General features: G+C 31.8%; 1 protein-coding gene across 4 annotated transcripts in view; it reads right to left on the bottom strand.

Moving 5' to 3' along the window:
• Positions 1-14,392, bottom strand: part of CNTLN (centlein) — a 332,078-nt gene that overhangs the window by 257,447 nt on the left and 60,239 nt on the right. For all 4 annotated transcript variants that reach the window (XM_081278288.1, XM_081278287.1, XM_081278289.1 and 1 more), the window contains exon 3: positions 7,788-7,872. In XM_081278288.1, coding sequence (XP_081134414.1) covers positions 7,788-7,872 — 85 coding nt within the window. The remainder of the gene's footprint in view (positions 1-7,787; positions 7,873-14,392) is intronic.

Below are 14,392 nucleotides of genomic sequence, written 5' to 3' on the forward strand. Positions count from 1 at the left end.
AGAAAATGTTTGGATTTTAATTTTAACAATGCTATAATATTAACTAACTTTCATAAAAAAGTCTATCATAATTCTCATTTATGACCTGCTCGTAGATTTTCAATTAAAACAGGCAAATAATTAATAGTTTCAGTAAAATGGGCAACTGTTTAATAGTTTAAGATGAAGAACACAAAAAAACCTGGACACTAAATATTAAGCCACACCGAAAAAGCAAACTTTCAGTATTCAAGTACAAAACAGGAGAAAAAAATGTAAAGCATTCTATTAATAAATATGTATGTATCACTAAAATAAGAATTACTATTCTCTTATTTGAATATCATTTGGAAAACTTAAAAAAAAACAAACACAAAAAAACACCTCATGAAAGTATAAGTCATTTAAAGAATTAACAATAGCCAGTTTGTCTCAGTACTAAAAATACCTTGCTCTTTAGACAAAATATTCAGAAGATTGCCATAATTTTTAGCCAGCAATATGTAAATGATACCTCACTGGTGGCTGTAACCATGACTCAATTCTTGGCATCAATCTTTTTTTATATGGCTTTTCTCTCAGAAAACTTACTCCTTCTCTTGACATGTATTACTCTGTATGAAAGAGTAATCCATCAACCAACTGAGACTCTTCCAATCACCAATCTCATATTTGCAACTTTCGATAAAATACTTCCACTGAGATTGCCTGTGGCTACTTCAAACTAGCATGCTAAAACCAAAATTCATATTCTGATACTCTTTTCTAGATTTCATCAACTTCTGTCAACCCATCCATGCTTTAAACTAACTAAACACTATCTGGCCTGACATGCTTATTTGAAGCTTCCAATTAAGACTCAACAGCTCCATCTGTCAAGGAAGAAGCAGACACATCAAAATAGAAAGTTTTTTCTATTTTTAAGTAATATGCTTAGTAGAAACTGATAGTTATGCCATGTCTGACCTATCATTGATGCTGATCCATAAATATCAATTTATTTTGTACTACTGTATTTATTCTTTATCAAACCCTCTCCGAAGAACTTAAGGTTGACATGGATATGAGAGTAAGACTGAGGGATGTGATGAAAAGAGGGTGAGTTTAAGGAATAAAGAAAGGATAGCTCTAATGTCTAATTTTTTAAAGCTCCATGTTAATATTTTACTTTTACTAAAATAGTTCAGGTACTAAACACACATAAAATTAATCTGTGGCAAGTAGGTTAAGAATAACGAAAAAAAATTTTTAAAAGGAGCTTTGTATCCAGCTAAGAAATGCAACCATTATCTTTGAAGTCTTACCCTCTAACACCTCTTATCCCACCACTCCAGAGGTAACCCCTATCCTCATACTATTTTTTATCTTTCTCTCATTTTTCTTTATAGTTTAAAAACATAATATGCATATTTAACATATAGTTTCTTTTTTAACTGAATACACATTAAATCATAGTATACGTATTCTGTGTCTCGCTATTTTTGTTCAAAATATATTCCCAAATTGATCCATATTGATGGACATAGCTTCAGTTTGATTACTGTGGTATACATTTTGATTCCATGATATAAATATACTATATTTCTCTCTTGTCAATGTATCTTTCAGTTGTTTCCCAGTCCAGGGAAAAAGTTTTACAAACAACAGAGCTGTAAACACTCTCAAACATCTCCAGGAACATATAAGTAAGATTTCTTCCCAAGCAGTATTTTTCAAACTCAGAACTATCATCTAGTAATAGGTCATTAAGTCAAACCAGTCATTAAATCAGCATTTTCTTTAAAAAATGAAATATAATTCAGTAGAAAATATCAAAATGAGATGCACAGATTCTTAGCAAAAACATGATGCCTATAAGAATTAACATACAAAACACGCACACTATGTAAGTTAAAATTTTGCCTACAATTTTGTAATGTTTAATTTGAAATTATTATTTTATTAAGCATTATGAAATTCACATTATATATAAATTTTGTTGAATGTTTATTAGGTGTAGTAAGGACAACTATTATATGAAACTTTCATTCCATGTTTGTCTATACTGAGTCATGACAGGGTCACATTAATAAAAGACTAGAAAACACTCTATAGATCATATATACTTAGAGATGAAATTGCTAAGAAATAGGCTATATGCTCTTCAAGAGTTCCTATCACTCCATATCCCCACCAACATTTAAGAGGAAGGCTGAAGGGATTTTTACAAATCCTGTAAGTATAAATGGAACCTCAATGTAGTTTTTAATTTTGTATTTCCTGTTTAATTAGTAGGTCATAACAAAATGTGTATGACATTGGTCAAACAGCATAAAAATAGATAACATAAATGGCCCATCCTCAAGTCAGAGTCCATTCTTCTATTCCCATCTAAGTCTTATCCTTTTTGAAGATTCAGCTTGCAGTTCCTTTAACTTCATGAAGGTTTCTACAACTAGCCCACCTATTTTATAATTCTTGCCTTCTCTAACTTTGTACATTTCTTATATGATTAATTTGACATATAATGTACTATCTACTCTTGCTGAATATCTCTAAATACTCTTTATCTTTCAAATAGGATTAGTAAGAATTTACAGATGAGATTTATACTGAATGATAAATTCAAAGATGCAAACATTAAGACTATTTTAAAAACATCTATATAGCTATTACTCTAAAGAAGAATGTCCCTCTTCTGGAGTTTATTTAGATTCTAGGACAGACAGACACTAAACAACTGACTTAAAAGTTTTAGCACGGTTTTGGAGCTGGGGTTGTGGCTCAGTGGTAGAGCACTTGCGTAGCATGCATGAGGCACTGGGTTTGATCCTTAGCACCACATTAAAAAAATAAAATAAAATGAAGGCATTAAAAAAAAGAAGGTGTTTAAAAAAAGGTTTTAACAGGGTTTTCCATTAAACTGAGCTAAACTTAACAAGCACTAACAATAAAAGTTTACCACATTAATGAATTTGGTAATTTATAAGAAAAAACAAATAAAATGAATAAGGTAAATGAATGAATGAATGAATAAGGTGAGTTAAATAAAACTATAATTCTAATACTTTTACAAATGTAAATATATTTTATTTATAATTAGTAATGTTACACAAAGCAGTTATGCAATATGGTGAGATAAGCAAAGTAAGCAAAATGAGATGTTACTTTGTTTTATAAAGTAATGTTATACAATGTTACATCTGTATAAGATAACTGATTATACAATATAACATTTTAATGAAGAGGAATAATATCAGTTTATCACAGTTTAATTCAGAAAATTGCTAAATGCTTGAAAAGTCTGTAGAATTCAACATATTTTCCTAATGAAATGTACTCTCAATAATCTACTTTCAATAATGAAAGCACAGGTATATACAGTTAAAAATCATTTTAAAATTAAGCTTTATAAAAAAACTTTTTTCAACAAACCTTTCTGGATAGAGCAAATTCTTAATGGTCTAGCTTGAACTAATATTAAAATAACAAACAGAGCTCAGAGGAACCATAAAGCATACAGAGTGACAAGAGAAAGTATGTCTGGAACAAATAATTTATATGGATAAGCCAATAAATGAATAATTCAAATCATGGTTAAGATAAATCTATAGAGAAAGAAGAAAATAATAGGACAAAGCGGGGAAGGAGGAGAGGCAGGGAGGACAATAGCATAAGACCTAAAACTTTACCAGGTAATACTGGAACAAGGTTAATTTATTATTGATACTGACCTACTTTCAAAGTGGATGGGAACGTTTTAATTTAAGAAAATAATGAAATTACAACTAAAATAATGGTAAATGAAGACAGGAAAAGGGTTAAGAAAAATAATTGCAATTCAAAACCAAAATTTATTTCTCAGCTTCCTAGAAAGGTAAGAAAAAAATAAATACAATGCTAAAGATCAACTGTCATTTAATTAAATGCAATACACTAAGTTATCAAAAGTCATGTTATTTAGTGGAATAATAGAAGAGAAATTTATTAAATCACTTATTTCATAACAGTGACAAAGCTAAAGCATAGTCTTCTTCACAAAAGAAATATATGGCAATTCTTTACACTATTACCAATAAAATGCAAGTGCTGGGGCTGGAGTTGTGGCTCAGTGGTGAAGCACTTGCCTAGTATGTGTGAGACACTGGGTTCGATTCTCAGCACCACATAAAAATAAATTAAATAAAATAAAGGTATTGTGTCCAACTATAATATTTTTTAAAAATGCAAGTGCCAACATTTGATGGCACTTACATAAAGGTTTTGCTGCAACCGGCTTTAAAAAAAATCATAACTTTCTAACAAATTTGACTAGTTAAGACTTAAGCTAAAGTAATTGTCATTCTAAGTTATAAGCTGAAAATGAAGATCTATTTAATATTATTCAGTAGAGCAACAAAAACCTAATAGAAGCCCAGCATGGTGGCTCATGCCTGTAATCACAGCAGCGTGGGATGCCAGGGCAGGAGGATCACAGGTTTAAAGCCAGCCTCAACAACTTAGCAAAACCCTGTCTCAAAGTCTCAAAATAGAGGCTGGGGATATGGCTCAAGTGGTAACGTGCTCGCCTAGCATGCATGAGGCATGGGGTTCTATTCTCAGCACCACATAAAAATAAAAAAAGATATTGTGTCCACCTAAAACTGAAAAACAAATATTAAAAAAAGTCTCAAAATAATAAATAAAGAGCTGGGGATGGGGATGTTGCTCAGTGATTAAGCATCTCAGGATTCAATCCCTGGTACCAAAAAAAAAAAAAAAAAAAAAAAAAAAAAGACCTAATGCAGGGACTTCCATTTTCTAATTTAGCAGGTAATCTTGGAAGCTGTATCTCCATTCACACAAGAAAAGAAAAATAAATAAATAAACAAACTGAAAATCCACAATGTTTAGAGTCATCAGAGAAGTGAGGTCACTGGACAAAGCAATATTTCCAAAATTGAAGAGAGAAGTAGATATGAGAATAATAATTGACCAAAGCAGAAGACAAGGAACAAAAAACTCCATGGGAACCAGTATCAGGATAGGAAAACCTATGTATAATTAGCTAATTAATGGAGGAACTACGTGGACATATTTGAGAGTTAAAAACTCCAAGAGGGTCTGGACTTTGGGGGCAGGTGCACATTTTCATGAGTTTTACCTATAGGAGCTTTATCAGGCTGTCAAAGGGAAGACTGGTGAAAAATACCTTTCTGCTGCCAGCAGGCGGAAAGGAAGTGTAGCCATTTAAAAACATATAGCACAGTCTTTACTTTTTAATAAGATCCCCTCTCAAGAGAAACTATTTACCAGAGTCCAGCCTAACAGGATTTTGCCACAGCCTAATTAATCTGGAAAAAAGAAATATCTAACTCCAACAGCCTCCAGCCTTCCTAGCTCTCCTAAGGAAAGAAACAAAATGGAGAAGCAATTATGTAGGTAAAAGTACAGAGGCACTCTTAACCAAAAGACTGAGACCTAATTATAATACTATAGAATACTTCTTTTCCCCCAAGCCTCACCACTACATCAATAGGGCTCTGATAAAATAAAAGGGCAATACAAATGAAAGAATTATGCGTGTCAGAAAATATTTCAAAGTCTCAGAAGTCCAGAGAAATTCAAACAAAATTAAGGCCACCAAAGAAACATTTAATCTCTAACACCTACAACTACAACAAACAGTAGACACAGCATAATCCCTAGGGTGATAAATACAAAACCTCACGATAAAGGACTGTTTACATCAGTTCTTTTTACCCATTTAGCTAACTTTATGTTTCAGTTTGGCTAGGCTATGGTACTCATAGTATCCAATGTAGATGTTGTGAAGAAAATACTTTTAAGATGTGATTAACATTTAAATTAGTGGACTTTGAGTAAACAAGATTAGCCTCAATAATGTGGGTTAATCATACCCAATCAACTGAAGGACCTAAAAAAGTCTATGGTTACTGAAGGAGAAAGGAATTCAATCTTCCATTTCCCTTAGGATTTGCACTATAACATCAACTCTTTACTGCGTCTCCATTCTGCCAGCCGGCCTTGTAGAATTCAAACTTGTTACCCCATAATTGTGTGAGTCAATGACTTAAAATAAATGTCCCTTAGCAAATAAAAGGGGAAAATAAATATATTTTTAATATAATGCTATAGCTTCTACATTAAACTAAAGAATGTTCATTAAAGCATTGCAAACTTAATGTTAAAGGATATTTAAAAAGTGCCAAAACTCTAAATAAATTAAAATGTTATTTTTTAAATGCTATTTTTATAGTATCAATTGTGATATTTTATATACGGAAAATACAACTTTTGTTATGGTATGAAGAATCCTCCAAAAGCTATTGTTAACTCAGAACACTCACAGGTGAAAAGAAGAGGTTATGAGAATTCTCACATAATCTAATCAGTCTATACCAGCTTGAATTAACTGACTGGGTGGTAACTATAAGCAGATGGGGTATGACTAGAGGAGGTGGGTCACTGGAGGTATGCCCTCAAAGAATGCAACTTCCCTATGGTTTCTCTTTGCAAATCCCTTCTCTGCTTCCAGACTCTTGCCATGGACTAAGCAGCTTTCCTCTGTTGGGCCCCTCATCTATGAATAGAGACCTCTGAAACCACTAGCCTCAAATAAACTTTTCCTCCTCTAAGTTGTTCTTGTCTGATATTTTGGTCACAGCAACAGAAAAGCTAACTAAAACAACTCTATAGAAGATCTAAGAGACAAATTAGTATGTCATATTGGGACATACATCCCATTGTAGAAAAAATTTATATGAATGTAGATAAAGGGAAAATAGTTGAATGTCTTATTGAAGTTACTTTCAACATTCAAAATTTTAATAGAACAATTTTATAATAATAACCAATCTTAGCTTCAAGTTCCCATGACCCTTTAATTGTTAGGAAAGAAAATAAATAAATATCAGAACAGCATGGTTGCCAAAAAGCTACCTCTAATTTAATCCAAAAACAGATTCTTTCACTGCTGCTTTTAAGACGTCTGCATTTTAAAAATGGTTCCGGGGCTGGCTCAGCGGTAGAGCGTCTGCCTCGCAAGTGCGAGGCCCTGGGTTCGATCCTCAGCTCACATAAAAATAAATAAATAAAGTAAAGGTATTAAAAAAAATGGTTCCTAGAAGCACTGCCCACACACACTGTTGCAATAATACTATACCAATTTATACAGTTATACATAGTTAATCACATATTAACTAAATTGTATAACTTGCTGATTTTATATATATAATATATATATATATATATATATATTATATATATATAAAATATAGGCTTAAGCTAATTCAAAAATACACATTTTCAAATGATGAAATAGATTTATACAAGTTGTTGTTCATCCTTTATACAAATAATACCATACACATACTTATAAGTTTCACAGGTGAATGAGTGCTAATAATAAAAGACAAAATTCAATAAAACAATAAATAATAGGTAAATACTACTATAAAACTCACATTACCTAAAAGTTTAAACAAATAAATATCTTAGCCTACTAATTCAGAAAACAAAGAATAGGCTATATGCACAGTATAAAAATAGACTACTACAGTGATTTCAAAATAGTAATGCTTTAATGTAACCACCTGGATATTCTTAATGAACATTATTGCAAAAAATTAATAGTATTAAAGATCTACTACCTGGGGGCTGAGGTTGTGGCCCAGCAGAACCTAGCACATGCAAGGCGCTGGGTTTGATCCTCAGCACCACATAAAAATAAAAACAAATTAAAATAAAGATATTGTGTCCAACTAAAAAAAAATCTACTACCTGAAGTAAATATATTGATTTTTTTAACATTTTATTATAACACTAACCTGTTCCAATTCTTGTATTTTAGCATCCTTGACTTGCAGAATTTCTAGAACTTTTCTGTCTTTTGCTTCAGATTTTTGTTTTTCTCTAGAAAGAAAAAAATTAATAGTTTATTAGTCATAATTTCTAACTAGTCCTTTAAATATTCATATCCTGATAATGAATATCACTTTAAAAGATAAGAAATTAAATTATCTTGGGTTGACAGCCCTTTCAGAATTAATCAGAAACCATATGGCAAGTGACAACAACTTACAACTGCTGACAACTAAAACAACTTCATATTAAAAGAACAGTTTCAGGGCTGGGGATGTGGCTCAAATGGTAACGTGCTTGCCTGGCATGCGCAGGGCACTGGGTTTGATCCTCAGCACCACATAAAAATAAAATAAAGATGTTATGTCCACTGAAAACTGAAAAATAAATATTAAAAAACTCTCTCTCTCTTTAAAAAAAAAGAACAGTTTCATTTCCAAATTTATGTCTATCATCAAAAATGTATATATTGTTTAACCTTGAATGCAATGACCAAAAGGTCATCACTTTTAAATTAACTAACAATAAAAAGTAAACATATTCATAGTAATATAGGCATTTTATACACGTAATTAGATTAGAATAAAATAGTATCATTTTTAAAGTAGGAGTTTCAAAGGAGAGACAGATTTACTAATTATCAATATTCTCTGAGTAGAATTTTTTAATTTTTGACAACTTCTTATACATTCCTAGCCTCTGAGAACACTACTACCTAAACTAAATAGTAATTGTATAATCAAAGCATAATCCTTTGGGATTATTTACAAGTAAATAATGATAATCATTTAAAAATAGAAACTTTTAAATATGGAAAGGAGGAGAAGGAAAAGGAACAAAGATTGGAAGAGATTATATAATCAAGCTGATACTGTTTAATTTATATCAAAAATGGTAAGAAATCTTCTGGACCCAGAGTCATAATTTAAAAAAAAAAACAAACTTTATAAACAGGTAAAGAAAAAAGGAATCTGTGCCTGAATCACCCATGTATCATAGAATTTACAGACAAGGAAGAAAAAAAAAGTAAAGAAACATAGCTACATCCCTGAGGATCACAAACTAAGCAGAAATACAAAGCTATGAATGGGGATGAAGAGGTTATTTGCTATCCTCCAGGTCCAGATGTGGGCTGAAGTGAAAAGGAGCTTGGTTTCTAGAGATAATGAAAAACAAATTGCCTTGCTCATATGTCAAAGAATAATCAAGCTCATAATTTGAAAGTAAGCCTAGGGTAGAGTTCATAACTCAGGAAAGGAGACTGCAGAAACCTTCTGAATATCCTTGCTGGGAACTAAGACTTTCATGAAAGCCTAAAACGGCAAAAGTTTATAATAGATATGTCACTCCATTCAGGGGTTGGACCAAAGTACCCTGTTGCTGAGGCACTAAATACAGCAGACCTCTATGTCACTGTTGACCAAGAGCCCCAAGTTACCAATATAAAGCCTATTTCATGAAGGGTTTCTGGGTGAGGTTGACAAATCAGTGGCAACCATAAAATATCTACAGAGAAAAAGAGAAGTAATAGTAAAAGATAAAGGGAAGAATAACAATTCAATACTATCTATTGAGCATTTATTGTAAGACAGGCACTGGCCCAGGGATTAGAGACACTACAGAAAACAAAATACCAAAAGGTTGACCTCATGAAATTAATATTTTAGTAAAGAGATACTGAAAATAAAGATATATAAGTGAATACATAGCCTGTCAAATGGCTATAAGTATAATAAGGAAAATAAATTAGGATAGCTAAGAAAGTGATGGCAATAAGCTTCCTTTCATTCCCAAGTAAAGTGAAAGGAAGAGAAAGCAAACTTGTAAAGCAAGCTTAACAAATGACTCCCTTTAATATTTGAGTAAAGATCTAAAGAAAGGAAGTGAGAATCATGCAGATCTCAGGTAGCCAGTTTTTTCAAACCACCAGACTAGTTTCAAGTACAAATACACTGAACATACAGAATAGAACACATCCCTTATCCACAGGCCCTGTGTTCCAAAAAACTACCCTCCACAGATGCCCAAAATCACAAGATAACACCAGACTCTATATATGGTGTTTTTTTTCCTTACACATACATATCTATCATAAAATTAATGTATAAATTTGGCTCAGAGAGAGAGATTAACAATAACTAAAAATAAATAGAACAATTATTTTTTTAAACATTTATTTTTTAGGTGTAGATGGACATAACACAATGCCTTTATTTTTATGTGGTGCTGAGGATCAAACCCAGGTCCTGCACATGCTAGGCAAGTGCTCTGCCACTGAGCCATAATCCCAGCCCTAGAACAATTATATTAATGTAACTATAATAGAAGTTATATAAATGTGGTTTCTATGTTTATTCTTGGGATTTTTCTACTAATATTTTGGGAACACAGTTGACTATGGGTAACTCAAACCATGGAAAGCCAAATCACAGATAAGGGGAAACAGAGGAACTACTATAATTGGTATATTCAAAGAACAGCAAAGAAGTAAATATATTTGTAGTAGAGTGAACAAGTGAATGGTAGCTGAGAACAAATTGGTCACTGGGAATAATATGTGGCCTTTTAAGCCCCATGAAATGTGAATCTGATTTTCAGTGAAACAGTAGAGCACAGGACAGTTTTGAGCCAAGAAATAACATATTACAAATTGACAGTTTATGAGTATCATACTAGTTATTCGGGTTGAGGACAGACTGTAAGGGTCAAGGATGGAAAGAAAAGCTATTAGAAAGCAATTGCAATACCCCAGAGGAAAGACACAGGTGAAATGAATAAGATAGTAAGTGTGGTGATACTGAAAACTGATAAAATTCTAGATATTCTGAAGGTAGAACTAACAGGATTTCCTAGTGCTTTAGACATGTAAAAGAAAGAGAAAAGTCAAGAATGTCTCTAAGGCTTTTTTGCCTGGGCAACTAGAAGGATGGAATAAATATGATTTTAAATATAGAGCAGGAAATAGTTGGACACTGATTTGGGATTTGTACATGCTAAATTTGAGGTGTTCTAGTCAACATCCAAGAGAAGTAAGCAGTTTGACAAGTCTGGAATCAAGAAAGCAGTTAAGGTTAAAGACACAACTTTAAGAGTCATTCAAAGGCATTTTATCCAAATATATTATAAGAGTAGATGATATTATCCAGGTGTTATTTTGAACAAATAAATCTGAGGAGTGAATCTGGTACACTTCAACATTTATAGATTAGGAACATGAGGGGAAATTTTTCAGTAAATGATACTAAGAAGACAGCCACGCCAGTAGTCTAAGAGGAGAATCAAGAGATGTAAGTGAATGAAGTATTTTTAGAAGGAATGGTCAACTATGTTAAATGCTGCAGATGCTTTAGAAGATAAAAATTGAAAATGGGTTTCTTAATTTAGACATATCAGGTCTCTGATGATCTTAACAAGAACTGTTTTAGGAGAATGATGGGTATGAAAACTTAATTAGAATGAGTTAAACATGCAAAGAAAAAAATGAAGACAGTGAAAACTCTTCAGAGAAATTTTTCTATTTAAAATGCAGCAGAATAAAACAATAGTTCAAGGGAAATAGGAGATCAAAAGAGAGGGGGTTTTATTTGTTTCATAGATAGACTGCAAATGTGTATAATGACATGAACAATTCAGATAGCGACAAATGCAGTTTTTTTTATTTAGATGAGTATAAATAGTTCTTATAATGAAATAAAAAGAATATGAGTATACCTTCAGATATGTTAGTACTTGGAGTTAAGAGGAGAAAAAGTTCTCTCTCCCATAAGAATATTTTCTCAGTGGAGTAGAAAGCAAGGGTATCTATCAGCTCAAAGTGAGAATGAAAAAGAAGTGCAGGAAGCTTAGAAGGGAGGAAGAATAAAATATGCTGAGATACTAGGATAGTCATTAGGTCAAGAAAAAATAGGAGACCACAGAGATAATACTAAGACTACTTCACCACAATGGCTAAAAATCTATAAAAGAACAGTGTCATCATGGTCGAGGGTTTTTTCTATAGGCACCTTTAACACTCTGAATGAAGGAGCACATTAAACAAGATGTGTAACAAACTATGTTGGAAATTTTTCAAATATGAATTACTACTACTACTTCTTTATTATTTGCACTTTATCTTGCTTTATTAGTCATTTTCTTTATACTATGCATTAATATCAAATTTCATGCAAAATTACAATCCATTGTCTTTAACTGGGCTTCCTCCTGTGTTTCTTCTGTAAATAGTGAAATTTGACATACTTTTGGAAATTAATACCCTTTTTATTTTATACTTTAGTTTTTTATTGTTTTACAAAAATATTTTATATTTAAAATATATGTTCTTTTACATACACACACACACACATATATATATATATATATATATATGTAAATGTCTATCATTTGTCACTAATATATACCCTGAAATTATCATTGGTATTCTTAACTTTCCATTATAAAATCATTAGTATTGCAGGAAAATACTATAAATTAACTTGAGGAATAATAGATGAACAAAAATAACCAAATATCAAAATGCAGAGCATGGTATGATTTACTTAAGGACAAAGATACATGTTGAAAAAAATCAAGGTATTAACTCCACTTGGAAATTCCTCATTAGTTTAATTTACAGAGTTTTTTGTTTTGTTTTATTTTAATGTACTAGGGATTGAACCCAGGGGTTGTTTAAGTCCTCGATAAATTGCTGAGGTTAGCCTCAAACTTGAGATCCTGTCTCAGTCTTCAACAGCACTGAGATTACAGGCATGCACCATGGTCCCCATTTCAGTTTTTCTAATCTACTCTTCCATCATAAGTCTGCAATCCCAAAATCAATTCTAGGGTTTATTTTAAATAAGATAAGAATAAAAGTAGACTATATACTATAAAACCCAAACAAAAGCATTATTATATCACCCAGATGAATTTGAAATAGGGTGATTTCTCTATGATAGAAGTATGTGCAATATAACACACATATAGTCTAATCAGTGGTTTTCAAAGTATAGGTTGCCAGAACAGTAGCACCAACATCAACTAGGTTAGAAATACAAGTTCTGCAGCCCACCCCAGATTCACCCCAGATTAGAAACTCTGAAGGCAGGGGGCCCAGTAACCTATGTTTAATAAGGTGCTCTAGACTAAATGTTTGTTTCTCCCCAAAAATTAATAATTCCAAATGACAGTATTTGGAGACTAAATTTTTGGGAGGTAATTAGGTGATGAAGGCAGGGTCCTCATGAATGAGTAAGCACACTTAGGAGAAGGAACACTATAGAGATGATCTTTTTCTCCATTATATAAGGATATGGCAAAAAGGGAGCCATTTGCAAGACAGCTCTCACTGGGAACCAAACCAGCTGGCACCTTAAATCTGGACTTCCAGACTCCAGAACTGTGAGAAATAATTGTTATTTATGATACCCAATCTATGGTATTTTCTTACAGAATCCATACAAGGCCTCAAGTGATTCTGATGCACACTAACATCTGAAAGTCCAATAACTCACATATCTGTCAATAGATTGTGAATGATCCAATGCTGTTTATAAACAGTTTACAAATTAAATAGAAACATCATATAAAATATAAACTTTAATAACATACCTGTGACATTTTATAATTGAACAACCCTAAAAGTGATATAGTGTTTAAATTTTGAACTGAAAATAATAATCACAACTCAAAATCTTTCTGGAAATTTGTCCAGTAGTTCCTCCTGTTGGTATGGGATCTCTAACATTTTCACAACAAGAAAATGCTCCCAAGAGAAAACTGCTACAACATGTATACAGTATCTTTTACATAGAATAATAAGATTAAAAAAAGGTTGTTTCAAGTTTAAAAATCACCAACCTATCTGAAAAATTCAATTAAGACATATTCTATATATTTACAAGACATTAAACAAGGTTCTCCACCCCCGCCCCTGCAAAAAAAGACACTGTCAAGAAGTTGATGATGATCAATGACTGAGACAAACTCCTGTTTAACTAATTAGAACCACTGATGTGCAATAATGATGTGAGCTAAGAATATTTGCAGACTTCTTTAGGATGAAAAATGAAGTGAAGAAAGGCTGTCAAATGTGTACAAGTTTAAAGCTCCAATCACTATTCCCAAGAGTACTACCCATTTAAATATTTAACATTGCCGTCCTTGGCCACATGAATTACCATGCTAACTTTCTGCCATTTTTCTAAATTCAAAAAAGTGAAAAATTATTCTAAATCATTAAGAAACAAAAATTTATTGTGTTATACACCATGCCATATATTATACAATATGACAGGATCGTATTTTCTGGGTTTGAGCCCATTTTTAATGAGATGTCAGAATGAAATATTAGAGTCTAAAAGAAACATTTAACTATAAATGGGATAATGATATTGGTATGAATTTAAAAACAAAGAAAATGGAAAAACAAACAGTATTAATTAAAATGAAGATTTTATGGATATTATGGGCTTTTGCCTTTAAAACATTCTGAATTTGTAATAAATATTTAGATTCTAAATAAAAACATAAGTTAAGGGAAATGAGAATATTATCATGAAATGCTTTGTCCTTTTATTCATTAAGTATTTTA

Source organism: Spermophilus citellus (genome assembly GCF_964194105.1).
Source record: "Spermophilus citellus genome assembly, chromosome: 2".
Taxonomy (NCBI): Eukaryota; Metazoa; Chordata; class Mammalia; order Rodentia; family Sciuridae; genus Spermophilus; species Spermophilus citellus.